The sequence below is a fragment of the Choloepus didactylus genome, chromosome 16, assembly GCF_015220235.1.
Source record: "Choloepus didactylus isolate mChoDid1 chromosome 16, mChoDid1.pri, whole genome shotgun sequence".
In the NCBI taxonomy this organism is placed as follows: Eukaryota; Metazoa; Chordata; class Mammalia; order Pilosa; family Megalonychidae; genus Choloepus; species Choloepus didactylus.
Window position 1 is genome coordinate 33,772,051 of NC_051322.1, and position 27,144 is coordinate 33,799,194.

At 35.8% G+C, this 27,144-nt stretch overlaps 1 protein-coding gene across 8 annotated transcripts in view; it reads left to right on the top strand.

The window, feature by feature from the left end:
- PIAS2 (protein inhibitor of activated STAT 2) overlaps positions 1-27,144 on the top strand; it is a 141,327-nt gene that overhangs the window by 99,878 nt on the left and 14,305 nt on the right. For 7 of the 8 annotated variants that reach the window (XM_037805535.1, XM_037805533.1, XM_037805534.1 and 4 more), the window contains exons 9-12: positions 7,675-7,835; positions 17,524-17,657; positions 19,177-19,348; positions 26,027-26,166. In XM_037805535.1, coding sequence (XP_037661463.1) covers positions 7,675-7,835; positions 17,524-17,657; positions 19,177-19,348; positions 26,027-26,166 — 607 coding nt within the window. Of the gene's footprint in view, positions 1-7,674; positions 7,836-17,523; positions 17,658-19,176; positions 19,349-20,461; positions 20,549-26,026; positions 26,167-27,144 lie in introns of those variants that run through there. The other variant, XR_005212152.1, reaches the window with a different exon arrangement.

Sequence of the window (27,144 nt, forward strand, 5' to 3'; positions counted from 1 at the left end):
GGGCATTTGAATTTCAAATGCCAGGTTCAGAGAGAATTCTGCGCTTCTCATTCCTATTAACCCCAGTACATTTAGAAAACATTAATTTCACTATATGGAAAGGGAATTCATGACACCTTTATGTTTTATTGTGTCATACTACTTTGTCAGCAGGAAAGTACGTCTACACAATTTAGCCTAAGGGGTTGCACAGTTGCCCAGTGCCATTTTTTGTAAGTCTTGTTTTCTTAGAACCTGTTTGTTTCTTTTTCCTTTTCAAACAGACTGTGCCATTCTACTAAAGGATTCAGACTTTCAGTAATAGTGAAAGTGGTATATCAAAGTGGTTAAGATTCCTTCTATATAAGAATAGGGAGCATTTTGTTTCAAACATGTCAATTTTAATAAAAGTAACTTTTCAGCTATTCAGAGAAGTGAACTGTTAACATATCAAATGGTTTTTTACTCTAACATCATTAAATTTTGTATTTCTATGCTTAAAAGTGACAACAGATCTGTTACTGAGACTATTTTTTGAGCTTTTCCTCAGTATTCATCCTGATTTTTTCAGAACATTTTCTAAGAAAGAGTAATTGATATTCTTCAGGCTATAATAGTATTAACATAAATTTGGGTAGTTGAACTGTTCTATATGATAGACATTAATTAGAAAACCAAACAGGTGTTTTAACATGATTTGACCTGGATGACAGAGAAGTTAGATGATGAAGGTAGATTTTGAGGAAGAGAAAGTACTAGTATCAGTTGAAGAAAGCAGCAGGGAATATAGCCACATGACTCTGGAAATAGCATAGGATCAGGTGCAGTGATGGTGGAAATGGAGAAGAAAAAATCGATCACAGGCACTTGGAAGGAAAAAAGGTGAATCCTTGGGTTTATTTGGCAAAAACAAGGGGAGAAAATAATAGGCTGAAGTGCTGGAAGAAATGTTATTAGTTACTTGTAGCAATATGTTTGTAAAATGATTTAGAGTAGATGTTTGCCTGGATCATGGAAGCAGATTCCAAAACCTCTCTCCTTGGAATCAAAGAAAAGCATTTTTAAATTAATAATTGGAAAGAGTTCTGATTGTGTATGCATCGTTATATTTCTAAACAAAACACCTGAGTTTTGCAAGGGAGTTTTATCTCTGTGATGTCAGATATCAGCCACTGATTTTTTTTTAGTGCACTTTTATTGAGATTTACTCTTATACCATATAATCCATCCGAAGTATACATTCAGTGGCTAACATTATCATCATATAGTTGTACATTCATCACCACAATCAATTTTAGAACATTTTCTTTACTCCAAAATAAAGGAAAAAAAAAAAAAAAAAAGAACACCTGAAACATCCCTCACCCCTTATTCCCCCCTATTATTTATATGTATTTTTTGTCTTTATTTTATTACTGATTTGCCCATACACTGGGTAAAGGGAGTGACAGTCAAAAGGTTTTCACCACCACATGGTCACATGATAAAAGCAATATAGTTATGCAGTCATTATCAAGAATCAGCTCTACTGTATTACATTTCAGCAAATTCTGGTATTTACTTCTAGCTATTCTAATAAACTAGAAACTAAAAAGAAATATCTATATAATGCATAAGAATAACCTCCAGAAGGACCTCTTGACTCTGAAATCTCTTAGCCACTGGAGCTTTATTTTGTTTCATTTCTTTTCCCCTTTTTGGTCAAGAAGGCATTCTCAATTCCATGTGCCAGGGCCAGGCTCATCCCTGGGAGTCCTGTCCAATGTTTCCAGGTAGACTTAAATCCCTGGAGTCACGTCCCATGTTGTGGGGAGGGTAGTGAGTTTATGTGCAGAGTTGGCTGAGAGAAAAAGGCTGCATCTGAGAAACAAAAGAGGTCCTCTTGGAGTGACTCTTAAGCATAATTATTAGTAGGCTTCTCTTTGTAGGAATAAGTTTCATAAGGGCAAGTCCTAAGATCAAGGACTTGATTTATTAAATTGGCAGTCCCTAATGCTTGTGAGCATATCAGGAATTCCCCAGGTGAGGAAGTTTAATATTTCCACGTTTTTCCCAGTCCCTCAAGGGGACTTCGCAAATACTTCTTTATTTTCTACCCAAAATACTCTGGGATGTATTGAGGTATTATGTTAACCTGTACAGAATAATGATCCTCATTCTCTATTCTAGGTTCCCTGTAATTATGTTGTTTAAATAAACTGACCATACAGGTTAAATTAGATAGTGTGCTACAGAGAATATATATTTTCTACCAAATAAATCTCTCTTAAATAACAGTTAAAACTCGGGAATAGATGTTATTGCTAAAAGAGCTTACAATCTACAGACCTTTACAGTAAGCCTTAGTGAACATTCTGTACTCCTGAATTGTTGATTGCTCAGTCTTTTCCACATTCTATCCCCAGATAACTCTCTAATTCAATTCTCAGCATTTGCTCATTATAGTTAGTTTATTTTAGTGAGGCCTTACAATATTTGTCCTTTTGTTTCTGGCTTATTTCATTCAATTTAATGTCCTCAAGGTTCATTCGCCTAGTTGCATACCTCACAACTTCATTCTTTCTTGCAGCTGTTCATTACTTCTTTGTATGTATACAGCACATTTCATCTGTTCACCCATCAGTGTACCCTTAGGCCGACTCTATCCATTGCAAATCATGAACACTGCTGCCATAAATACTAGTGTACAAATGCCTGTTTGTGTCCTTACTTTCAGTTCTTCCAAGTATATACCAAATAATGGAGTAATCCTATTGTAAAGTCTCCTGTGGAGCCACTGCACTGCCCTCCAGAGGGTCTGCACCATTCTACTTCGCTACCAACAGTGAATAGGTATACCTTACTCTCCATATCTTCTCCAGCATTTGTATCTTTCTGTTTATTTTTTAAGCAGTTTTATTGCACACCATATAATCCATCCTAAGTGGAGAAACAGTAGTTCCGGGTATAATCACATAGTTATGCTTTTAAAACCACAATCCATATAGGAACACTTCATTTCTTCTGGGGAAAAAAAAAAAGGAAAAAAAAGAATAAAATACAAGAAACAACACCAATGTCAAGAATCCCATACCCCTCCCTTATATCCCCCTCTTACAGACATACAGCTTTGATATATTAGCTTTGTTACAGTTAATTGAAGAATATTACAGTGTTCCTGTTAACTATAAATCCTGGTTTGTACTGATTGTACTTTTTACCATATACCGTTACATTTTCAACACCATACAATGCTGACATCACTTATTCTCCCTCATGTAAAACTTTCTTATATTTCTATGTGTAATCGCCATCATTGTCCACTTCAGTTTTTGCTAAGTTATGCAGTCCCAGTTTTTTTCCTTTATCTTTCCTTCTGTTACCATACATGCCCTGAGCCTTCCTCTTTCAACCATACTCACATTCGGTATGTTCGTTATACTTACAATATTGTGCTACCATCAAATATTATTGTGCTTTCTATTTCTGAATCTTTACAGTCAATCCTGTTGAACATTCTGTACTCCTTCACCAAATGCACAGTCTCCACCCTCTTTCTACCTCCTGATACCCTGTGTTCTTAACTTGAACTCTCAGAGTTTGTGTATTATAGTTGGTTCATATTAGTGAGACCATACAGTATTTGTCCTTTTGTTTCTGGTTAGTTTCGCTCAACGTGATGTCCTCAAGGTTCATCTGTATTGTTGCATGCGTCATGACTTTATTCTGTCTCATAGCTGTATAATATCCCATCATATGTATATACCACAGTTTGTTTATCTACTCATTTGTTGATGTACATTTGGGCTGTTTCCGTCTCTTGGCAATTGTGAATAATGCCAGGTCATTTTCTCTCTTTTGCCTATGGTTTTCTTGTGGTTTGGCTTTGATTTCTGTCTGTTCTTTGTCTCTCTTGCCAGCCAGTTTTCAGATTGGCTCTGCCTTTCAGTCTTCCCAGAAATCAGGCACCCACAGCAGTCTGTCTCAGAGATTGGTGGGTAGGCACTGGGCAAAACAGCAAGATCTCTGGGTGTGGTAAAACAAATTTGCTGACTCCCTGTGGTGCTCTGTTTTTTGCCGGGCAGCAAGACTTGGGTTTGTTTTAGTGCCCTGCTTTTCAACAGTTGGGTCGTCTGTATTTCTCAGCCAAAACAGGGCTGGGTTTCCTGCACGGGGTGTTGATCAGCTCCAGTGGTCCTAAGAGAGTGTCCATCTTTTAAAAGCCCTTCAATTCCCTTGCACTTTCCGGGCTGTCCAGCAGATGGCGCTGTTTTGTAATGTCCTTCAGTCTTCAGAAGCTGTTTTGCCTCTGAACACAAATGCATCTGAACAGGCAGGGCTGAAACTGCAGGATTCCTGTACCCTCACTTTGCCGGCTGTATGTGGGACTATGCCCCCACTTGTGGCAGAAGACTCCCCCCAACTGTCCCAGTTTTTGCACCAACCCCATGCAAGGAAACAGCTGCCTGCTACTATTTCCCTCGGATGGAGTAAGGGCTTTTGGACCCAGGGCTGGAAACAAGGTCTCTGTCCACGTTTTCTCAGACTGTCTCTCGCTGAGCTGAGACTTGAAATGTCCTCCCTTGCCCCAGGTCTCTAAACGATGGGGGTCTGTGTCACTGCTGTGAGAGATTTTATAGGCTGTGTCTTCAGTGGGAGGGGTCCCAGCTGCTGTTTCTGTGCCTTTCTCTTGCTGTGTGAGACTGAGTGAAGGGGATGGGAGAGGACCGGCTGGTCCGGGATGGAAGATTCCTACCTGATAGTTTTTTTCTTTCTTCAATTTGGCATTTGTAGGGTCCTTCTCTAGTCTATAACTTCCTTCAGATTTCTGAACAATTCCGAGTTTTCCTTTTTATTTTTTGTTGAATCTCTGAAAAGAGGTTTTAGTACCTGTTTAGGTTGCCATGTTGATAACGTCACCCCGGGGACTCTCTTTTTTCATGCAGTTCATCGGTCGTCAGTCCTTGTCCTCCACATGCTTTGGGGCCTCACTTGAATTGTCTCACAGGGGATCCCACTAGTACAATGTGGACTGGCCTGAGTAGTCCCAGAGCTGCTGGCGCCTCCTCCAGCCAGCGATTCTTGATCTGTCCTGCAGAGGTAGACTGGGTGGCAAGGAGATAGACAAGGAGAGCTAGGTTTGTTTTATTTCTTGGGATTCTGACTAATATACTTTTTAAAAGAAAATGTTGTACTGCTAAGAATAGTTGGAAAACCATTGATTCAGGCCATTTTTTCTTAGATTGGTTCTAATTATTCCACAGGGAAGTGAAAATCAAATAGGATGCTGCCTGTTAAACATTTTATTAATAAAAAAGTATTGTATTGGTTAGAAACCTTTTTATTCCTATAAAAACACAATACATTTCAAAATAGTAGCTATCATCTGACTAAATCAGCATTAAGCACATTTAGCAATGTCATCTTCAGCAATGTGATGTAATCAGTATTAGGAAATTGATCAGATTTTGCCAGTAAGTAATAATAAATGTCTTCTTAGACACTTAGGTAATGCTTATTAACTCTCACAAGACACTAGAATAGGATTAAATTTAGGGACAGCAATTTTTGTTGTCCTTAATGTTGTCACTTTTGTATGCTATTGAAATTCTACGGAGCGATGAAAAAAATAAAGCAACAGTTCTCAAATTGTGACCCAGGGATACCTGGGGTCCCCAGTACTCTTTGAAGAGCTCCAGTAGTCAAAACTATTTCATTAATAATGCTAAGATACTACTTACCTCTTTTTATTTGTTTTCCGACTTTGCTTTTCTTTCTTTTTGGAAAAAAATGCAATTTTATTGCAATACATTCACACAGCGTAGAGACCATACGAAGTATACAGTCACTTGTTTACAGTTATCATCCCATAGTTGTGCATACAGCCCCATGATCAAATTTAGAACATTTTCATTACTTGAGAAAAGAAATAAAAATAAAGAAGAAAACCCTAATCCTCCCATTCTCCTTAACCCCCCCATGTTATTGACCCTATAGTATTGGTGTGGTACATTTGTGACTGTTATGAAAGAATATTAAAATATTACTGTTAACTATAGTCTATAATTTGTGATAGGTACATTTTTCCATATATCCCTCTATTATTAACTCTTTATAATAGTGTCTAGTTCATGAAAGAACTTTTTTATATTTGTACAGTTAATCATGGGCATTGTCCACCACAAGATTCACTGTGTTATATATTCCCATGTTTTAACCTCCAGCTTTCCTTTTGGTAACCTACATGACTCTTAAATAATCAGTAGATCAAAGAAGAAACTACTTATCTTTTTTAATCTCAGAGACTGACAGGTGAAGCCATTTTTCTTGTGTTTTAAAAATGTCTATTTTAATTTCTAATACAAAATAAATACTGATAAATATAATCCATATCCATCAAAACTTTGAGGTTCTCAATTTTTAAGCTTGTCAAGGGGTTCTGAAACCAAAGTTTGAAAACCAGTGACCTATAAAAATCATAGTTGGCAAAGTTAGAGCATTATTTTAAAGAAAAAAAATTAACAAATAATACTGACTTGATTGTAATTATTTTAGTTATTTCAGAAGAATAGGAGCATAAAATATTACGAAGGTCTATTCAGAATCAATGTTATTATTATAGTATGATAAATATCTTTCTAGATTTAACTGTCTTTATATGCATATATATGTTTATGGAAAAATTATATTGTTTTATATATACTTCTGTAGTTTTATTTTTAATTAGCGATTTATTGTAAATATATCAGTAGGTGTAAATCTAATTTTAGTGGTTGTGGTGATTTTGTTGCATAGATGTGTTGTAACTTATTTCTTCATCCTTTTAAGTGATTATATGGGTTGTTTCCAAATGTCAATTGTGTGAAACAACCAAAAAAAAAAAAAAAGACTCCTCACTGTTACTGATAGAAAATCCCTAAATAGAACACCAATAAGTAGAATTCAGTACTATTTTAAAAGAAAAATATATGCTAACAAAGAAGTATTCAGCCTAGGAATGAAAGGATATTTTGGTTTTAGAAAATCTGATATAATTATTCATCTAATTCATAATTTTAAGGGGAAAAAGACCCCTGTGATCTTTAGGTGCTGTATAGGTATATATCCTTTCCTAATAGAACAAAAACTTGGTAAAATAGAAGAAGGTGGATAATTCAATCCAAAAGCTAGTACCGTGCCCAATGTAATAAAACTAGGACATTCTCATGAAAGTGAAGAACATTTGGGTTTGTGTTCTAGCTCTACCAGCTCTATCTCAGTTAGTGTGTGTCTTAGCCTCTTGTAGCCTCAGAACGGCAGCGTTGTAGGTGCCGAATTATGTATATTTCATGCCACTATTTGTGAGAAAATACTTTTTAAAATAAACTGTTGAATGTGTATAAAACATCTGTGAAAGGCCATGTAAGAGATAGATAACAGTGGTACCCTCTAAATAGGAAAACTTTGGGGACTAGATGAGAAGGGGACTTGATTTCAGTGTATATGTGCTTTTTCCTCCCTATGAATTTACATGTTCGCTATTTTGAAAAAGCACAATACTCATATGAAATTCATAGGGCTATTAGTGGATAAAAGTAAAATATATAGTAACCTTGATTGGACTATATTCTGATTTGGGCTTCTTTTTTTTGTTTTGATCGTCTGTGACTATGTTCCCTTTGAAGCTTTGTTCCCCGTTCTGAAATATTTTTCCGTGTTGTGTTCTCTGTTTTGTAGTTAGGAAAAATGAGACTGACAATCCCGTGCCGTGCAGTGACTTGTACACACTTGCAGTGTTTTGATGCTGCCCTTTATCTACAAATGAATGAAAAGAAGCCCACCTGGATTTGTCCTGTGTGTGACAAAAAGGCTGCCTATGAAAGTCTAATATTAGATGGGTAAGATTATATCCCTTTTATCTCCGTTCAGTACTGCCCCATATAAATTCGACTCTGGCATCAAGTCCAGATGTTCATGTGTGCTTTCCTTTATTCTTAATTTTATTCACTCTTAATAAGTTGTGGTTAGCGGCCTTTTAATCTTTATGATATTATTTGTGTTGGAGGGAAATGAATGTCTAGTTTCCTTTTATTTTTACTTTCCAAGATCATATTTTATAGCCCATAGGAAAAGGGGAAGTGTCCATTTAGCCACGTGACTTTGTTTGCTAGAACTTCTTGAAGTAGCAATTAGGGTCTTGGCAAAAAGGAGAGGAACTTGTAGGGTAGATACAGTCATATTATGCAGCTGACAAGTTTAAATCCAAATTCCTGTCCATTATTTTTTGACTCTGGAAGCCAAACTCCTTAAGCATTATCTCTTATATTGCATAGGTCAGAATCAGGAAAATGGTATGAACTAATCATTATTAAGTCGGGCTATCCTTTTTTTCAAATAACAGTTTAAAAACATTGCATATGCGTTACATACAGTACTGTAAGGTTTAGAAAATACAATTAACCAAAAGATTAAAAATATAAACAATCCCATTCCATCCTATGATAATGACTTTGTTGTTGACATAGTAAAAAGATTTAAACCATGCTCTACATATTGATTTATGATCTCTTTAACTCAGAATTTAATGAGAAGATACGTGTACAGTGTATATATATATATATATATGTGTGTGTGTGTGTGTGTGTGTATGTATATATTTAGTTTTAAAATAGTTTATTATTGTGGAGAGGAGCAGGGCAATAAAGAGGAAACGGAACTTTTACTTTTCCCTTTTTTAACTTTTGCTTTGCTGACTTTTTACTTTTACAATCTTTTAACTTCTTATTTTGAAATAATTTCAAACTTAGAATAGTTGCAATAGTAGCACAAAGAACCTCCTCTGTAGTTTTGACCCAGAGGTACCTGTTAACATTTTGCCACGTTTGTTTAATCGTACTATCTCTCAGTAGATATGTTTATACCCAGTTTTGATTTTTGTGTATGTAAAATGAGAGATGATTGGGTTTTTTTGTTTTCAGAATTCTTGCTACTGTTTGAGAGTAATTTGCATACATTATGCCCCTTTGCCCATTAACATTTTAGGTGTGTTTCATAAAAACTCTATATTCCATTATATGGGTATATTACTAATCATTTAAACATTTTTTCTCTTATTGCCTGTTGTGTTTGTTCCTACTCTTTTTCTGTGTTAAGTTGGCCTGTGATAAATACATTTCGGAAACTTGATCTTTATGTATGTCTGGATTTTTCCTTAAGAAACGTCCTTAGAAGTAGAAATGCAAAGTAAAAGAGAATTAATAGTTTTAAGGCTTGTAATATTTATTATTAAGATGCCTTGCAGAAGAGAAACTGTTTTATTCTCATGTCAGGAGTGTACTAGAATGCCACTTCTCAGTCCTCTTACCAAACTGACTATTCTAGTTTGCTAATGCTGCCGGAATGCAAAACACCAGAGATGGATAGGCTTTTATAAAGGGGGTTTATTTGGTTACACAGTTATAGTCTTAAGGCCATAAAGTGTCCAAGGTAACACATCAGCAGTTGGGTACCTTCACTGGAGAATGGCCAGTGGTGTCCAGAAAACCTCTCTTAGCTGAGAAGGCACGTGGCTGGCGTCTGCTCCAAAGTTCTGGTTTCAAAATGGCTCCCTCTCAGGACGTCCCTCTCTAGGCTGTAGTTCCTCAAAAACGTCAGTCTTAGTTGCACTTGGGATATTTGCCCTCTCTCAGCTCTCTGGAGCAAGAGTCTGCTTTCAACGGCCGTTTTCAAACTGTCTCTCATCTGCAACTCCTGTGCTGTCTTCAAAGTGTCCCTCTTGGCTGTAGCAAGTTTGCTCCTTCTGTCTGAGCTTATATACTGCTCCAGTAATCAAGGCCCACCCTGAATGGGCAGAGCCATGCCTCCATGGAAATTATTTCATCAGAATTATCACCATGGAAACACTCAAAGGATTCCAATCTAATCAGCACTAAAACATCTGCCCCACAAGATTGCATCAAAGAATATGGCTTTTTCTGGGGGACATAATACATTCAAACTGGCACAAAATGTCTTTACCAGTTTCCTCGTTGAAAAGATGTATCATCTTTAAAAGCAGTTTTATTGAGATATATTTAATCCATCCAAGGTGTACAATCAATGGATGTATCACTGTTTTGATTCCTATTTCTTGTATTGTAAGAATTATTAATTTCTTCATACATATATTTGGTCATTGTTCATCTTTTTCTTACTGATTTAAAAGGTTCATTATATGTTGAGGATATTGATTTTTCTGTCAGAATAAGGTAAATATAGTTTCCCATCTTGTTTGCCTTTTCAGTTTTATTTATTGTGACATGTTTTCATTCAGGAGCTTAAAAATCTTTTTTTTTAAATGGAGTTTTATTGAGATATATCCACATACCATAGAAACCATCTGAAGAATATAATCAGTGGCTCACAGTATCATAACATAGTTGTTCATATACCCCCATGATCAATTTTAGAACATTTTCATTACTCTCGAAAAGAAATAAAAAGAAAAAAGAAAGCTCAAATCCTCCAATATCCCTTATACCCCCCCCATTATTGACTCGTAGTATTGGTGTAGTAATTTGTTTACTGTTGATGAAAGAGTATTAAAATATTACTGTTAACTGCAGTCCATAGTTTGCAATAGGTACATTTTCCCCATATACTCCTCTATTATTAAGTCCTTGTAAAAGTGTGTACATTTGTCCTAGTTCATAAAGGAACTTCTTAATATTTGTGCAGTTCGTCATGGACATTGTCCACCACGAGATTCACAGTGTTATATATTCCCATGTTTTAACCTCCAGCCTTTGTACTGGTGACATTCATGACTCTAAACCCTTTCCACCATATTCACAACCATTCAGCACTATTAATTCTTCTCACAATAAGGTGTTACCATCACCTCTGTCCATTACCATATGTTTGATTTCAACCTAGTGAAACATTCTGCACATGTTAAGCAGTTGCTTCCCATTCTTCAGCCTCATTCTAAATCCTGGTACCCTATATTCTGTATTTTATGTCTGTGAGTTTACATATTGTAATTAGCTCCTATCAGTGAGGTCATACAGTATTTGTTCTGTTTTGTCTTTATTCACTTAACATAATGTCCTGAAGGTTCATCCATGTTGTCATGAGATTCAGGACTTCATTCCTTCTTCCAGCTGAATAATATTCCATCATATGTATATTCCACATTTTTTTATCCATTCATCGGTTGATAGACACTAGGGTTGTTTCCATCTTTTGGCTGGCAGTTTTTCTCTTTCAGTATCTCAAATATATTGTACCACTGCCTTCTTGCCTTCATGGTGTTTGAAGGGAAATCAGCATGTAGTCTATTTGTCTTCCTTTGTGTGTGGTGAATTGCTTTTTTCTTGCTGCTTTCAGAATTTTCTTCTCTTTGGCATTTGACAGTTTGATTACTAAGTGTCTTGGAGGGGGTCTATTTGGATTTATTCTGTTCGGAGTATGTTGGGCTTTGATTTGCATATTTATGTTTTTTATAGGATTGGGGAATTTTCAGCCATTATTTCTTCTGTTATTCTTTCTGGTCCTTTTCTCTTCTCCTTTGGGGACACCCAGGAGGTGCTTTGTGTTGTCAGTCATTTCTTTGAGACACTGCTCAAATGTTTTAATGTTTTTCTCCTTTTGTTCTTTGGATTGTTCAAATTCAGTTGATGTCTTTTAGCATAGTGATTCTTGCTTCTGCTTCTTCAGATTTGCTGTTATGTGTCTCCAGTATATTTTTAATTTCCTCTGCAGTGTCTTTTATTTCTATTTCTGTTTTTTGCTATGTATTCTTTCAAATTCGTCTTTATGCTCTTTGAGTGTCTTCTTAATATCCTTTATCTCTTTATACACATTTTTCTTCATTTTTTTGGAATTCATTCAGGAGATTTGTTTGTACATCTTTGATTAGTTGTTCCAGATTCTGTATCTCCTTCAACTATTTGATCTGTTTCTTTGACTGGTCTTTTGGCATATTGTGATTTTTTGCTGATATTTGGTCATCTGATTATCTTGATCGGTCTATTCTGAAGGTTCAGTTCTCTCACTTGTCTGGGGTTTAGTTGTTGGCTGAGTTTGTATTAGAGCACCGCTTTGACAGTTGAGTTGTCCATATTTCTCAGCCAAAATAGGACTGGGTACCCACACGGGTTGTAGACCAGCTGCAATGGACCTGGGAAAAGGTCTGGAGAGATTCTGAAAAGCCTTGCTGTTCTCCTGCACTTTTACAGCCTGCCCAGCAGATGGTGCTGTTCCATGACTTAATTGTCCTCAGAAGTTGTTTCCCTCCTGGAGTCCCTGCAGTGCCTGTCTGGGTGGGGTTAAAACTGTGGGATTTGTGTGCCCTCACTTCACTGGCCAAAATCTGGCTCAGTGCTGGGCTGTGTATGCCACATTACTTATGGAGGATTCCCTCATCTGCCCTAGTCTGCAGCTGTCCCTCAGGCAAGGATCGGGCCTCCAGCTGCTGTTTTCCTCAAGGGTTGGTAGATGGCACCAACCCAGGGCTGGAAACACAGTCTCAGTCAACATTTATATACTGGCCTTAATTTCTGATCTACTCTTTTGTTCCATTGATCAAAGTTTTAATGGGGCAGTAGATAATGATATTAATTATATGTGTTGACATCTATATGTTTTAACAGCTCAGGCCCTTCCTTTTCAGCAGTTTCTTCATTCGCATTACAGTTTATTTTGCCGTATTCACTTTAATAAAAATGTTCTGAAATAACCCAAAAAATCCTGTTTGCATTTTGATCACAATTATGTTACATTTTTAGCATCGTTTGGGAAAATTTGCGTCTATAAAGTAGTACATTCTCATTAAGTAGTTATTTTTCCCTATTTTTATTAGCTTTATTGTGGTATAATAAACAAAAGAACTGTGTAAATGTAAAGTGTACAGTTTGATGAATTTTGCTCTTCATGTAAACCTATGAAATCATTACAACAGGCAAGATAATGAACATATTTATTGCATCCAGAGTTTTCTCATTTTTCTTTCTTATCTCTTTCCCCCACCCTGTGTCCAGGCAAACACCAAATTTCTTTTTGTTTCTGTAGGTTAGATATCAATGGAATCATGAAGTATGTGTTTCCTTTGTCTAGCTTTTTCTTTTTCTTTATTAGAGAAGTTGTGAGTTTATAGAACAATCATGCATAAAATACAGGATTCCCGTACACCATCCCAATACCAACCTTGCATTGGTGTAGAATATTTGTTAAAATTGATGATAGCACATTTTTATAATTGTACTATTAACTAAATTCCATGGTTTAACTTAGGGTTCATTATTTTTGTAGTGTAGTTTTGTGGATTTTTAAATTTTTATTCTCTTACCATATATACATTCTGTGTAGACATATATATGGTAAGAGAGTAATCATGTTCAGATAAATATTTCAGTGCTGTTAATTGCATTGTCAATTTCAATGTTTTGCTACCATCACCACCATCCATTATAAAAACATTTCTATCATTCCAAATAGGACCTCTGTATATTTTAAGTCTTAACTTCCTATTCCCTATCTCCACCCTGTCCCCTGGTAACCTATAGTTTAGATTCTACTCTATGAGTTGCTTATTCTAATTGTTTCAGATTACTGAGATCATACAATATTTGTCCTTTTGTTTCTTGCTTATTTCACTGAGTGTGATGTCTTCAAGGTTCTTCCATGTTGTTACTTTTTCCACTTCCTGATCACTTCATTTTACTTTTGCAGCTGAGTAATACTCCATTGTGTGTATATACCACATTTTATTTATCCATTCATCAGTTTCTAGACACTTGTATTGCTCCCATCTTCTGGCAATATTGTGAATAATACCTCTTTGCACATTAGTATGCAAATATCTGAGTCCCTGCTTTCAGTTCCTTTGGGTTTATACCAAGAAGTAGGATTTCTGGGTCATATTGTGTTTCTATACTTAGCTTTCTCAGGAGCCACCAAAGAGTCTTCTACAGCAGCTGCACCATTTTACATTCCCACCAGCAAGGAATGAGTGTTCCTCTTTCTTCACATACCCTCCGATACTTGTTATTTTCCATTTTTTTAAATGGCAGCCATTTTGGGGGGCTTTGATTTGCATTTCCCTGATAGCCAATGATGTTGAGCATCTTTTTGTGTGCTTCACATGTATCATTTGTATGTCTTCTTTGGAGAGATGTCTGTTCAAGTCTTTTTACCCATTTTTTACTTCATTTGTTTGTCTTTTTGTTGTTAAGTTGAAGGATTTCTTTATATATATTCTGGATATTAATCTTTTATTGGATATGTGGTTTCCAAATATTTTCTCCCATTATGTAGATGGTTCTTTTATTTTCATAATGAAGTCCTTTGAGGAACAAAAATTTTAATTTTGATGAGGTCCAATTTATCTTTTTGTTGTTGTGGTGGTGGTGGTGGTGGTGGTGGTTGCTTTTGTGCTTTAGGTACAAAGTCTGAGAAGCCATTGCCTGATACAAGGTCCTGAAGATGCTTCCCTATGTTTTCTTCTAGGTGTTTGATAGTTCTAGCTCCTATATTAAGGTCTTTGATCCATTTTGATTTGAGTTTTGTACATGGAGTGAGGTAGCGATCTTTTTTTTTTTTTTTTTTTTTTTTGCAAATGGAGATCCAGTTTTCCCAGCACCATTTGTTAACCTAACTCTTCTTTTCCTATTGAGTGGTCTTTGCCACCTTATCAAATATCAGTTGGCCGTAAATATGAGGGTGGTTTCTGAGCTCTCAATTCTGTTCCATTGGCCTTTATTTCTATCCTTGTGCTAGTACCATGCTGTTTTGATTATTTTGGCTCCATAATAAGTTGTGAGATCGGGAAGTGTGAGCCTTCCAACTTCATTTGCCTTCTCAAGATGGCTTTAGCTATTTGGGGCCCCTTACCCTTCCATATTAATTCAATGATTGGCTTTTCCGTTTCCGCAAAGAGGGTTCTTGGAATTTTGATTGGGATTGCATTGAATCTAAACTTTGCTTTGGGTAGTATTGACATATTAACGATATTTAGTGTTACAATTCATGAGCACAGAATATTCTTCTGTTTATATAGATCTTCTTTAATTTCTTTTATCACTGTTTTGTAATTTTCTAAGTGTAAGTCCTTTACATCCTTGGTTAAATTTATTCCTAGATATTTTATTCTTTTAGATGCTATTGTGAATGGAATGTTTTTCTTGATTTCTTCTTCTGATTGTTCATTTCTTGTGTATAGAAACTACTGATTTTGGGGTGTCGATTTTTGTACCATGTCACTCTGTTGAGTTCATTTATTAGCTTTAGTAATTTTACTGTGGATTTTTCAGGTTTTTCTGTATATAGGATCATATTATCTGCAAATAAGGAAAGTTTTACTCCTTCCTTTCCAGTTTGGATGCCTTTTTATCCAAACAAGCATCCAAATTGATTGGAAGTCGCTTATCAAAAGCCATGATCTCTTACCAGCCTTGCCTACCCCCTGGTCTTGGGAAGAGGAATTTTATGCTAGGGGCCATACCCCATGGCAGTCTGCCATGAGAGTGGGGGTGGGTGCTGGTAGCAACCATGTGGAAAGAGCTATTTATTGTTCTTACCGTAATTTATCAGCCTCTGCCGCCCTCTGTTCCCTGGATGTTCTCTGGCCTCCAGAGTTCCAAAATAGTTGTTTCAGGCAGTTCCTGCCTGTTTAGCAGTTGTTTTGGTGGAAGAACTGAGTCTTGGAGATCCCTACTCTGCCATCTTCCTACAATCCTCTGTGTTGCTTCTTTTACTCAGCATAATTGTTTTGCGTTTCATTCATATTGCTGCATGTACCAATATTTCATTTATTTTTATTGCTGTGTAGCATTCCATTATATAGATATACCAGTTTATCTGTTCATCTCTTAATGGGTTGTTTTCTAGTTTGGGGCTATTACAAATAAATAATACTGCATATAAAGTACCCAGTGTCCTATCTGTTGTGAGATTTTTCCACTCAGGGCTTGTGGAAACACTAACTATTCTTAACCCTGTGGAGCTCTGGGGATTATTTCTCTGCTTTTGCAATGTATTTTACTTTGACGTGGGAGTTTGCTTACCTAAATTCACTGGTTAGTGCTCAGCTGAAAACTAAGGGGTAGACTCACTGCAGATCTTAGGAGTTCTCTCTCTGACTACTTTACTGCATTCTGCCATGAACTGTTGCTTCTTTGGCCTCCATTTACTCTCAAGTTCATCTTTCTAACTTAGGAAAACAACCAAGCTCCCCTTTGTGTTCCCTCTCCCTTGCTGACACCCAGAAATTCTCTCTAGGCAACTGAGGCAGTTGTAGGATTCACCTCTTTCATTTCTCCTTTCTCAGGGATTACTATCTTGTGATGCCTGTTGTCCAGTGTCTGAAAAGTCATTGTTCCACACACGTTTTCTGGAGTTCTAATTGTTTAAATGCCAGTAGGTAAATTTGGTCACCAATTTTCATCTTTGCCAAAGGTGAAATTGACCCTTTTCTTTTTTAATAAGTTTTTTCCTCCAATAATAATCCTGTTCCTCCAAGTATTAACGATTTAGTTAATCACTTAATGAAAACTGTGAGGTCACATACTGATGTTATTTATAAATAAAAACTGTTTTGTTACTTGTTAGCAGTTTTATTTCTGGTCATCTGCTAATATTTGAGAGCTTGAATTACCACAGTAGCATATCTGTGAGGGTCTTCTTTATGCCTAGCAATGTGATAGAAGGCAGTCTGCCCAAAAACTGCTCTCCTGCCCACACCCCTGGTGGCAGGTGTATGATATGAAATCAAGTTTGAAAGTCAAGAGTACTATCCAGAGAACAGTATAGTCAGCATATAATTAAATGTTATATTTTTTGTAGAAATGCTTTTTATTGTTCTCTATGATAATTTGTTTGTATTCTTCATTCATTTACTGTTGATCTGTTATTTGCCTACATGGTTATGTGCTAATATGGGCCATTTATAGTAATTTTCAGGGGCTTCAAAGTTATTTGGTTTTCTTCTTTAGAGCTTTTTATTACCTAATGAGTTTTATTTTCTTTAATCCAAATTCCAAGTTATTTTAGGTCACTTTATTATTTATATTGGTATTATAATTGAATATAACTTCTAATATTAACTGAAGCTATAAAGTGGTGTTGCTCTCTTCATTTTTGTCACAATATTCTAGTGTTAGATAAAGTTGTGATTGTAGTTCTGTCAAGAATCCCTAGTATTTCTCCTTCCTCCACTCCGCTGATCCTTCGTTCTTGATATTAAACTTGTCTGTGATTTTTTGTATAATAACCTTTACATCAGCTTGTGTTTACTTTGTGTGTTGGCTTGGAGATAGCTTTTACTGTCACTCCCAGGTAGGAGACTCCACTTATCTATTTCTTAGCCACTGAAATTTTAGATGATTCACAGTTACTTATCTCTCTCTTACTGCCCATTACAACTCTAAAAGTTGAGGTGGGGAAGGGGGACAGCTGGAGGATAGTTTTGTTGTAAAGTATGAAATGTTGAAATACCTAAAAGATGTCAGGTAGCATTACTTTTGTCTCCAGGGCAATGTGTATTACTTTCTTATTTCACCTTTGAACAAAGCCATTGATTATATTATGTTCTTCTTAATTGGCTTATAGGCTTTTTATGGAAATTCTCAATGACTGTTCTGATGTGGATGAGATCAAATTCCAAGAAGATGGTTCTTGGTGTCCAATGAGACCGAAGAAAGAAGCTATGAAAGTATCCAGCCAACCGTGTACAAAAATAGAAAGTATGTGCAGAGTGACAGCAGAGAGCAAAGCAATGAGACTCACACAACATTGTCATTAACCTTGGCAACTAGAACTCTGTTTGGAGCTCAGTTTACTAACTCTTGTCGTTTGATCATCAGTTACATATGTAATTTCCTCCAAAAGATTTTTTTTTCTTTCCTTTACAATTGTGCTAAAATTTATACCATCTTATAATAAGTTTTTTTTTCGTGATATATATTTAATCTGTAAAGTAAATGAAACAGTCTCCTAAGATCATTTTAATATATGGTGAGTTTTACAAAATGAGAAGTTAGAGATGATATTTCTATGGACAGTTTTTCAGAATTGCTTTTATAATGCCTTTTGGGGGCACCTCAGGTGGAGATATGGTTAGAAAGACAGTATCACGCATTAGTGGAGGGGAGGGGAGGGGGTGTGTTATAGGTTAGTTGCTAAGAAATTGAGCAAATCGTTCTCTTAGATTTTTTGTGGGAAGGAATTTGCCATTGCCTTGGTTCCTTTGAGTGTATACTCAGCTTTCAACTTCCTGTTCCTCTCCACAGTGGGGAGCCAGGAGGAGGTGGGAATAAGGGCAATTTGAGTAATTAAAGCCCTTCAGTAAACTTTTTTTCCTACTACAATATATAATCATTGCATTTGAGTTTTGTTCTGACTTTATTTGAAGTTCCAATAAACAGTGTAATGAATAATGGGTTTTAGAGTGAGAAGTGAGGGGAAAAAATAAAAGGATTTATGTCAATGTCAATATTCCCCTTTGGTACTTAAGTGCAAGCAGCCAGTGTTAATCTCATCTTTGAGAAAAATAGAGAATGAGTTAGTTGATTAGTTACTGCTTCTTTTCCATTGTTAACTAGCATCCATTTCCTACTGAATAGATTATAAGGATTATGACTATATTATGGAATGGTGAGTTAGCACATGGTGTGTGAGACTATCATAATGAACAGAAAAGCAAAGCAGGTAATTAGTAGATAATTGGTAAGAAAAGCTTTAAATGTCTGAATAATTTAGGGAAGAAGTTCAGGCTTTTTCAACTTTTCAAAATGAAAAGTTTAATGAAATTCTGATTTGTGAAGAGTCTGTGCATTCTTTGACATGAGCATGCTTGTGTTGATTGAACGGAAGTATCTGATTCTGGCTTAACTGTACCACATATCAGCGAGAATTCAAACCAATGAAACCAGCATACTCTGTCCCATGGCCAGAGACCAATTCTCTTTAACTCCAGACATCTGTTTGTAAAATGGCAGAGCAAGCAGTAGTATCCATACAAAAGCACGACACAAATGTAGAGATAACTTAGAGTATCTTGTCCTGTCTGAAGAAGACTTTGATGCTCACCCTGAGTTCCTGGTGAAACAGTCATTTTACTGTCAGACATGTGGAGTTAGCAGTTGATCTCAGACCATGGGACAAAGTATGTTATTTCCCTGGGTCTGTATTCTCACAGATGTGCTCTTATGCTTGAGTCTGTATTATATCTTTGATTTTTTTCCCTTGTTTCCCTGCATGCAGCTTCTAGTGTCCTCAGTAAGCCTTGTTCAGTGACTGTAGCCAATGAGGCAAACAAGAAGAAAGTGGATGTAATTGACCTAACAATAGAAAGCTCTTCTGATGAAGAGGAAGACCCTCCTGCCAAAAGGAAATGCATCTTTATGTCAGAAACACAAAGCAGCCCAACCAAAGGGTTTGTTAATTTATAGTTCACTATTGTTCATTACACTTGCAGCTAACTATTCTTGGGACAGGTTTGTAAATGTCTCTTTGAGAATTTACGCAGCCACAGAAGAGTATTTTAATTTGCCTTTGTTTGATTGCAGTTTTTTTCAAGCAATCATGTTGTTTATAGGAAAGCGAATTTTGATGAAGAACATATTCTTATCTTTGGAAAGTGAAAATTTTAGATCTTTTTCATGGCTAAGTATTTATTTCATACTTGACACTTTTAGTCATTTTCTTGAACTCGTTTGTAAGAAGTAAATTTAGCATTTCAAACAAACATGGAGAAGCCTGATATAAGGGAGTGTGGAATTGGGAATCTGAGAAATATGAATTCCAGTTCACGTACCACTGCTTACTTGATCTGTGATCGTTTGTGAAATATTTGTTTGAACCTCCTTTTTCTGCTCTGTAAAATGGGGTTAAATGATGCCTACCTCATAGAATTATTGTCATGTTTCAGTGAGACAGTGAAATAATTTAGCTTCAGTGTCTGGCTCATGATAGCTTCTCAATGAAAGTGGATTCCTATGCCTTCTCTGCCTCTCTTGGGCAAAATTTGGGCAGGTAAATACATTCCAGAAGGTATTCTTTATATTTCACTTGAGTAGGAAGCTATTACTGACCTATAGTGAATGACAAGTCTGAAAATTCAATAGATGGTTCATAAGGGGAGATTTTGGAACCTGCAAGGGATTCTCCTGACATCTCATGAATTTATTATTTTAATGTGGGTGTGACAGTCTTGTCTCTTTGGCCTCTTAGTGCACTTTTCTCTGCTAACAACTTTATTGGGTTATAATTTACATACCAAAACATTCTCCCACTTTAAGTATATGAGTGCAATGATTTCAGTAAATCTATGGAGTTGTACATCATCATCACAATTTAGTTGTAGAACATTTCCGGCACCCTCAAAATTTTTCTCATGTCTGTTTGCCGTTAATCGATTCCCTTTCCCATCTTCAAACTTAGGCAACCATAGATAGGCTTTTCATCTTTATAAATTTACGTGTTCTAGACTTTTTTTGATAGACGGAATCATATTCTCACTGCAGTTTTGCAACATTCTTTTTTATAGTTACTTTTGCAACCAGGAGAACGAAACATTTTGAGCTGTCTTCTTCAATGTTAGAATATATTTCCAGATATGATTTATACATCATAGGTAGGACATATATATTCTTTTACCCTTTTAATCACAATTGGATTTTTTTAGTGGGATAGAAAATGAGAAAAGTATCTTGAGTGGCTTTTTTCTTGGTGAGGTCATTTATTATTTATTTGAGACAATTTGGTTGGTGTGTCTAAAAATTTAAAAGATAAAAATGAAACTATTTTTGAAAATGTTTACTAGAGTGGTATGAATCAGGGTAATGTATGATTATTTGTGATATTTCCAGATTTGGCTCTCTACTGATATCCTAGAATATGCTGGAAAGACATGGGTTGCACAGTTCTATAGCTAGGTGAATTCATGGCAGGACTGTATAGAGTGATGCTGTCTCATGAATTGATGTGGTCTTGGAGGGTGTCTCTGGTGGCATGCTACAAGGGTCCACCTCTGCCTGTCCTTTGCCACATATTTATGTACGTGAGGACATGAAACTGGAGGGATGGCAAATAGAGAGTTGACAGAATCTGAAATGACCTCAGCATGCAGAGGAATAAGGATAGTTCATATTTGTGGTTAGCAATCATAGAGATAAATGTATGGCCTCCCTATCTAGGTTAAAACAGAAAACAGTAAGGCCCCCCATCTACATTATAAGAGAAAAACAGTAACTAAGATTGTAAGGTGGAAATTTGTGACTAAACCAGCAACACATGGAAGTTTTGGTTTTAAAACATCTGTTTAAATTGTAGCTACCCAGCTCATTCCATGAAGTCAACATAACTCTTAATACCTAAACTAGATTGACAAAACACTGATATAGAAAAACCCATTTGAAACAGGCCCATATAGAAACAAATGAAAATTTTGAATTCAATATTAGGAAATCATTTAATTATGTATTAACACAACATCCATTTTCACCAACTAGAGTTTATCCCAGGAATACGTTAATATTAGGAAAGATACTGATAAAATGAATCTTGTCATAAGGAATACTATAGATACTGAAAAGGCGTTTGATAATTAATAGCCATTCCTGATACAGTCTCTTTGAAATGTCAGAATTTACTTAATGGTTTGAAGGGGTCACCAATTAAGTTAATTTGTTCTTAGGCAGCATTAAAAGAAACATACTGTCCAAGATACGGACCATGTCAGTTTTGCTCCTAAATGGATGTTTTTGATCCAGAATTTCTAAACTTTGATCTGTATTATTCCTTTTCTGCCTCTCACTTAGCATTGTGGCTCTTGCTGATATTCCAGACGGGCATTAACAAATGAGTGCAGACAGAGGAGGGGACCCGCATGGTGAATAGTGGAAACGGTAGCACGGATGAATGACTGTAAGGACTGAGGATATTAAGCTAGGAGAAGAGAATATGTACTAGCTACTTCTTAGTTCTTAAAAGGGAGCCATTGACTACCAGGATTAAGTTTATTCTTTGTTATAACATTCAGCAGGAGGAAAGATATGTGGAAAAACTTTCTATTGGAGCTTTTCAACACTAAAGGAAGTTGATGTTTTGTGCTAAAATCACATTTTCTCTCTTAAGGTGCAGTGGATTCCACCTGTCCCTGTCATAGTGGAGACCCATGTTTTGATTATATTACCTCTGTGATCTGTTAGAAATCTTAGGCTTTTGTGATTTTGTTCCTAGTCATCCTTTTCATATCCCCTAGAGACTCAACCAGAATTTTTATGGTTTTCCTCTGCTTTGTAAGTTTAGCCTGGGAGTTCTGGGTCAATAATAGAGTAAGGAAATGAGAAAAAATAGGGAATGAGAAATCAAGAAAACTTTATAGTCCAGAAATTTGAACAGCAATTTTTAAATAGATGTATTGTTTTAGTAAAAGTGATGCTTATGAACAGTATTTATAAAGCACCAAAAAGGAAGTAAACAGATTCCACATTGAGAAAACCACTGTTAACATTTTAATGGCTGTCCTTCTAGCCTGTTTCTCTGCATACCTACTGTAGCCTTTATTTGCGGTCATATAATACTTGTCATTCTGTAATCCATAAAGGCTTCTTTTGAGGAAAATTTCTTTTTATTTCCTTGTGATACAAGTTGTTTGAAGCTGTAATGATGATAGGATTACTGAACTCTTTGAGAAAAATACAGTTGTTAACCTGGACAGTTAAGCTTGACTAATAATACTTGCGTAAGGCATTCTATAGGTGAGAAGAAACTGGTACATTAAGACTTTTTGAAAACCTGATGTTTTCTATATTAAAAGATAATTTTAAATATTATGACTCTACCCCATCCCCTGGGGTGATTGATTGACTGCTTTGTTTTTAATAAGGAGGTATTCAAAGAATTGGGAAAAATATTTATGTCTCTGGATTAAGAACCATTAAGAATTGGTAATAAAATTGGATCTTCTTTAAATCTGTATGATCACAAAGTGGGAGCACACAATGAATTTCAGGTTTATGAATAAAAATTCCAGTTATTGAATTGTCAACACATTTTCAGACACCTAAGTATGGACCAAGTATTATGAATTCCATGCAGTTCCCCTGCTATCCAGCAGCATTCCAACAAATTTACTTTTGTGCCCTTATATTATGGGTATTAGCTGTAGATTTTTAAAATAAATAATATACACATGCATAATATGTACATAATGCCTGTGTGTTTATTTGTCAATCCTATTAGGCAGTAACAAGTTTTAAAAACTTTAAAAAAATTTTTTATTAACGTGTAGCATCATATTTGTCCACCCATAATTCCACCAGACATAGCCATTTACATTTCTCCACAGCGCCTGTTATTTCATACCTATAAATACATCTATTTTTTTCCATGGGCTTTAGAATCATTTCTACCTATCTGTATGTGATCCTTGTGAGAATTCTGATAAAAACAAAAATCTCCTATTAGTATGGAATTTGATAATCCTAACTAACAACTAATTTTAGCCATACTATATAGAGTTGAATTTGTGTTAATGGTTGCAAAGCTCTGGTAATAGGAATTAATTAGCACTAAGTAGTTTAGTTTTTCAGATGTTTGCTGAGGTTATAGACATTGATTTAATACCTTCTGTCCCCAGTGGAGTTTGGCAGTTTTGCATGCTGTAGCAGTCACCAGTATTGGAGAAATGAGAAATAGTTGTTTAATCTCTTAAACTTTCATGTTGTTACACAAGCAGAACATAATGCAGTGATTAGGTGGTGTTATGGTGATAGTGTAATTGGATATTCACCTGACTCCTCCACAGATGTAAGAAAAGGAGCTGAGAGAGGAAAGTGAGTTTTGTTGTTGTTGTATTTATAAATGTGGGTCAAGACAAAAGAAAATCTCTGCATTGTTAGTGATAAAAGGAAGTGGGGATGGGGGGTGAGTAAGAAGGCATTGTCTTTTTCCTGTAAACCTGCTATTTTTATTTTAGTTCTTTTTAGGGAAGAAATGATAGATTAAGTGTACTTACAAATAGGAAATTTTAAAAATAAATGAAATCACTTTTTTTTTTTTTAATTTTCAAAAGTTTGCCTCTTAACACTAAAAAAAAAAAAAAAAAGTTATGGTATTAATACTATGAGGCAGCCAGAATAACTGCCAGAAGCCACTTTTTTAGCTTCACCCCCAGCATTAACATGTACTCTTTCTTTCTCCTCCCAACTCCCTGTGTCTCTTCCTCCAATTTCTGATATCCACTTCTATATGGGAGGTAGGATCATGTGTAATTTGAAAACATTTTTAGTGAAACCCTGTCCTTCTACTTTCACCCTTATAGAGCACCCTGTTTTCAAACCCCCAGAAAAAGATGAGCTTTAAATAAAACCAGCTTATCCCAAGTTTTTGCCCCCTTCAGTGCTTGCCTTTTCTAACATTGCTTACCTTCTGCTTATGGCTTTATGTCTTCAGGTAACATTGGAGGCCAAGAAACCACCTAATTCTAACCTAGGCAGATTGCTCTTTGTTGGAAGACAACTTCCTCTCTTCTTCAGCTACCTCTGGAAAGTGTGTTTTGAAATACTAGGCTTATGCTATTGCCTTAATTAAGCTTATTATATTTCATATGCCTCTGAAATGGATGTTTTTAATCCAGAATTTCTGAACTCTTGATCTGTGTTTTCCTTTTTTGAGACTTAACACGGTTGCCATCACAAACATATGTACTGGCAAGATGACTTTATTTTTCACATTTCCAGTGGCATACATATTTTTAAGAAATCGTACAGAATGACAGGTAGATAAGGCCCTCATTCTTTCTATTCACAAGAACTCTAGTAATCTAAGTAGGTTGTGATAAAGTGGTTTGAGATTTAAATTGAGGTTATAAAATAGTTTGCCAGGTATTTGGAGAATGAAGGATCCTATGCAGATATGTCATTCTTATTGCCAGTGTTTAACAGTCTGAACAATAACAGGAAGTGTTTCAACCAGGAGAAAGGGCATCCAGAAGTCCTGAATTGTTATTCCAGTCTAGCTTTGTTACCATAGTCCTAATCTGTTGAGCTTCTGTTGGTTTTAGTTCCTTCATCTTTATAATAGTCCTTCTGGCTGCAGAATTCTGTGCCTCAGTCATAGCCTTTTAGTCATTGACTGGCAGTGCTTTGGGATGCTAACCTTTTAAGCTTTTGTCCCCCTTTGCGTCTTATTGCTTGTTGACAAAATGGCCACCATCAACTATAATGTGAATAACATTGTTTAGTTTCTTATATGCATTCAAGATATTTTTCTTGTGAACTTGTGATTGTTTACTCTGGGCTAAGAGAAAATGCAGGTTAAATAAGAAACATGTAAAATCATCTCTCTTTAAGCCTGAACATTTATATATATATATATGTTTAATTGTACTGCTTCTTGAAATAACTATTTCTTAGGTGTGTTTTATTTGTATTTTAATAACACAAACAGATAATTTGAAAGTCATACTCCTTCTTAGAGTAGAGGACCAATGTTTTGATTTCCTGATGTAATATCTTTAATTCCGCATATTTATTTTATCCTAATTTCTGATTGTTTTCTACCACCTTCAGGTTAGCTGGCTTTAGGATAGGCTAAATTTGCTCAGTAGATTCCCAGATAAGATTGCTAATAACTGAGTACAGTTTAAATTAGAACTGGAGAAACTCTGGTTGAGCTTTAATAAGAAGCTTCACTCATAAAGATGCCCTGATTTAACTCAAATTTTAGGAGTCTCCTATTTTAGGTCTAAATTTCTTTATAGATAAAGTTACTAATATCCATGTATATTACATTAGTAGAAGCATATGTAAATTATATTTCTATTATTAGATGAAAATGTTTTGTATTACTCCAGCACTGTACATTATATTTTAATGCCACCTTGCTCTTATGTCACAGCTGCTGTTGAGAGCCAAGATACGTTCATGTTAAAATGAAGACTGTTATGAAAGAGGAGAGTAGAGTGGAGTACTGTGTAGTGAGTAGCTGCCATATAGTTGTGTTGCAACTTAGTGAACTTAAAACTGAGAATGCCCAGTAGTTCAGCCCTTCTCTCCTGTGAACTAACAGCCAGATTGTTTGTAATTTCCCATGCTATTTAAAACAGGGTTCTCATGTATCAGCCATCTTCTGTAAGGGTGCCCAGTGTGACTTCGGTTGATCCTGCTGCTATTCCGCCTTCATTAACAGACTACTCAGTACCATTCCACCACACGCCAATATCAAGCATGTCATCAGATTTGCCAGGTATGTGGAGAGTTTTGTTTTTTTTTTTGTTATCAAGTTTTATTATTTTTAATCCTAATCTGTGGAGAAAATACATTTTTAAAGAATTTAAATAGAAGTGCAAAGGAAATTTGAAGGCTTTATGTAAAGGTTGTAATGTAATAGATCACACTTCAAATATTATTGTTTTTATTGCAGAGTAATCTGTAGATTCCTGATGCTGATGGTAGGAAATATAGTGAGATAGTAGGAAACTTTTATTGAATTTATTCTCCCTTTATGGAAGGTTTGAACTTAAGAAAATTTTTCTTGGTTTATTTACCATAGAAGCTTCATGGGTTAGGGAGAGTGTTTTCTCATACTTGGTGCACTTCCTGCCTATACTGGTGTAGTGTGGGGTCTATTTTGCTTACCAGCTTTACCCTGTGAATTCCACCCCCCCCCCCCCCCGTAAGGATAGGATCTGCCGTTTTCCTAGAACATTGGTTAACATTTAGGGATATCTTTTATATGCATATTAACCCACAATTTAAAATTTCAAGGTATCTTGAATTGCCTTGGTATTAAGACTAATGCAACCAAGGCCATAGTATAAAATTTAACACGCACGCCCCCCCATTCTTGTCTTCTCTTGCCACAGCCATTGTTTTTGCATACTTTTTTGTCAAATTCAAGCAAGTTAAAACCAATGCCTCTTAATATTCATGACTCCTTTCTCTAACAAGCCCCCCCCCCCCTTTTTAAAGTATAACATTATAATTTATTTGCACCATTGGGAAGACTTGCTTTGGCATTCTATCTTGATGCCCTTGATGATGTCCAGTTTATCTGGAGGTCTGAGGGGCTCTTGGACCTACCACTTTTTTCCTCTTTTGTTTTAGAAGAACAGATTTCTGGTTCTTCTCAGGCCTCCTGAAGGGCCCTTTTACTCTTGTTACTCATTTTCTTTTCTAGATTTATGAAGTTAATTTAGGCCCAATGGTTTATTTTCTCTGAGAT